The following is a 3,236-nucleotide window of genomic DNA, read 5'->3' on the forward strand; positions in this document are numbered from 1 at the left end:
AATCATTTCTCTTTTACATTAAAGTATGAGCGGATCGCGTAACTAAAGAATAATAATGCGATTGTTACAATCAGAAAATGCAGTTGATGAAGAAGAATCAAGATTCACAACAGCGGAGATAAGGGAATTAACATTTGCATTGAAAATGACATTCTTTGTCGTTTACTCTATTTGTAGCCTACAATTTTATATCTATCCTAACGTCGAAATTTAATAACTATTAACATTATAAGAATATTAACCAATTAACGCACACTTTCACAAAACTGTTTTTAAACTATCTTGTGAAAATACATTTCTGAACTAGTTCAAAACAATTCTGAAAGAATTCAAAATATTAAATTTCTCCTTAAGTACAAAATCATTATCTGTCGAAAACATGTAGTAAGTTTGTAGCAAAAACATGCATGATAGCGATAGCCATCATTTTCATCAATGTTTTACATTATCCATGTACTATGAATTATGTTAAGAGAAAGGAAAAAGATAAGAACGTTACAAAAATAAGTTTCGAATTGAAAATTAATACTAAAATACGGAAAACAGGAACAGATTTATCTTGACACTGATGCTACAGTGTCGGACTCGGAACGTTTTGAAGTCTTTCCCTTTCATCTTCACTCAAGTGCTTGTCAAAAAATTAACACATGATCATTAAACAGAATTAAATACATAAAATACATTTGTTAATCTGCAAAGAGCCGGATAAAAATTTAAAAAAATCCATTACTAGTTACAAAGCAAAGAGAACCTTCCACAAATTGTCAATTTTAAAAGATAACTACAGAACAACTATGCTCAAGAAAAAATTAAACTTTTTAATCAATCTGTCAACTAAAAATCATATAGAGATCGTTATCACACGATAAGACAATAAAACAATTTGCATGTAGGAAAGCCAAAAGGAAAAATATACCTATTGCGAAACAATCTTTATAATTATAAATTCCCTACTTTTCTATTATCTGTATTATCTCTATTATCTAATTATCTATTGGTTATATTATATATATATATACATGCAATATACCAAATTTTTCAATAAAGCCCAAATTTCACTCCAAGAGTTAAATTCGCATAAAAAATTAAAATGCAAAGAACAAGAAATAGTCTATAACAATATAAAGGATACAGGCATTTATTTCTGTTTCTTATATTTATTTATCTATATTAAAAATTATTCAAATCTCTCAAAATGCCTGTTATAAATCAATAAAATTTTTGTAAAAAATTACGAATTGATCATTCTGGTAACTTTAGCGTTAAACGAATATCATTTTAAAGCGTCAAACATGCGACGTTCGTGACGTGATTTCATCCGTGCTTCCATTTTAGAATATTTGTATGGAAATAAATTTTATAATTGTAATATTATGAAACATTAATATTTATATGAAGTAGAATTTAATTGAAATATCTGTAATTTTAACTACTCGTTTTATGGAACCATTGCCTGTCATATTTGTTTCGAACGTGACAGGAAGATTAAATGATATGAACTGATAATATAATACGCTTGACTCTACCAGCATCAAAAAGGAAAAAAATAAGATTAATTGGTTTGTAAAACGTCTACACAAACATCTACACAGATGTTAAGTAGTAGAAAATATTGTTATTTCTTTTTTTAGGGAAGTATATATATACAAATACAAATATTTTTAATATGAATGAGTTGAAATTTTTATAACTTGTTTCAATTTCAATTAATAGTTCTGTTAAAATGGAAATTAGAATTCAAAATATTATTAAAACTATTCTATATTTAAAAATGCTTCTAAGAATTAGATATAATTGCCACTTTCAATTTAGAAAATGATGTGTACCTATATAAAATTTCATTAATTTTAAACACTAGATATTGTCCAATATGAGTTACCTAATTTTCATTAGACTTTTGTATTAACATTTTTTACACAGAACGGTATTATCCATTTTCAAAACCACAAACTTTTAACTAGCCTTTGGTAAAAAATAATCGAGAAAAATATTCATCTCAAAATATTCAAAGGGAAAACAAGAACCAAGTATCTAAATTCTCTGTAAAAATAAACAACAAGCGTTCGACTTCTGTAAATATACGTAAATATGTAATCTTCCAATGTTCGAGATAAATTCAATCGAAAAGCGAAATCACAATTCTAGGGAATACTGGTATCGTTGCCACAGTATCATTTAACCGATCGAATGATTTAACACGACATGTCGATTAATCCCTGAAATCCCATTGGGAACCCTAAATTTCTGACATCGAACGTGCCGAGCAACTCCGTGTGCCGCAGTCGCCTTACCTGCGAGTCTATCCTTGAGGTGTGGGTGTCCCTGGAGCGGATGTGCAGCGAGGTTTGCCAACAAGCTTGCCCTGTGAAGACCGGCCGCCGCCGCTTGTTGTTGACTGTGCTGAAGAGCTTGTAAACTCCAAGGTGGTATCAACGCCTGTGTCGGCAGAGCACCCGTTGCTGTCCCATTAGCACCATGTGGCCGATGGGCAGGAACTCTTATTACGCTTCCGCCGGTGTATATCAGACCGGATCCGGTTGGGAAAAGTCTGAACGGCGCCAACAGATCTGTCGCGCTCGTACAGTGCACCGACGATGTTGAATTCATCTGTGCCTCCGGCGTGCTACCGGTATCGTCGTCGTCCTTTTCCGATAATTTTTCTTCAATCTCGTGACCCCAGGATCTCCTACCATCGTCCAAAGTCATCGAGGAGCCTCCGTTGTTATTACCTTCCTCCCACGACCATTTTCTCTCCTTATCGCTATCTGGATCTTCCAACGAAGGACTTTTTGGATTTTGCGGCCGATTTTCACCTAAAAGACGACTTATACTGAACGGGTGGCTCCTGGGTGACTCGTTTTGCAATGTTCTCGAGCTGGTTTGACTCGGCGGTGGAGAATTTGAACATTCGGAATGCTCGAGCCGACGGTTGTCGGTGACGTAATTACGTGGACTGCAACTTCCGGAATCGGAGTCGTCCACGTTGATCTCCTCCGTCGCGTCTACGTCGCTGTCACCGTGAACCGACATGATCACTTCAGTTGTATCGATGACAATCCTCAGTTAGATCGTTCAGAACTTTGAAAACCAATCGTTTACCGGAAGTCGCTTGGAATATTCATCCTGCACCGCCGTCGGTATTATTTATACTCGGTATTAAGTTGCTACTTTAGATATAAAGTTTCTGATACAATTCGATATTTGTCGTCTTGCACTTGAGTCGTTAAACGAATATT

The 3,236-nt window shown here is 34.1% G+C and overlaps 1 protein-coding gene across 1 annotated transcript; it reads right to left on the reverse strand.

Moving 5' to 3' along the window:
• Window positions 1-2,291: 2,291 nt before the first annotated feature.
• LOC122538311 lies at window positions 2,292-3,030 on the reverse strand (the record flags this gene model as incomplete). Its single annotated transcript, XM_043672261.1, has 1 exon — window positions 2,292-3,030. A coding segment is annotated over exon 1 (739 nt), but the record flags the coding sequence as incomplete, so codon positions are not given.
• Between the last annotated feature and the right edge of the window lie 206 nt (window positions 3,031-3,236).

This window comes from Frieseomelitta varia, unplaced genomic scaffold (assembly GCF_011392965.1).
Source record: "Frieseomelitta varia isolate USP_RPSP 00005682 unplaced genomic scaffold, Fvar_1.2 scaffold_983, whole genome shotgun sequence".
NCBI lineage: Eukaryota > Metazoa > Arthropoda > Insecta > Hymenoptera > Apidae > Frieseomelitta > Frieseomelitta varia.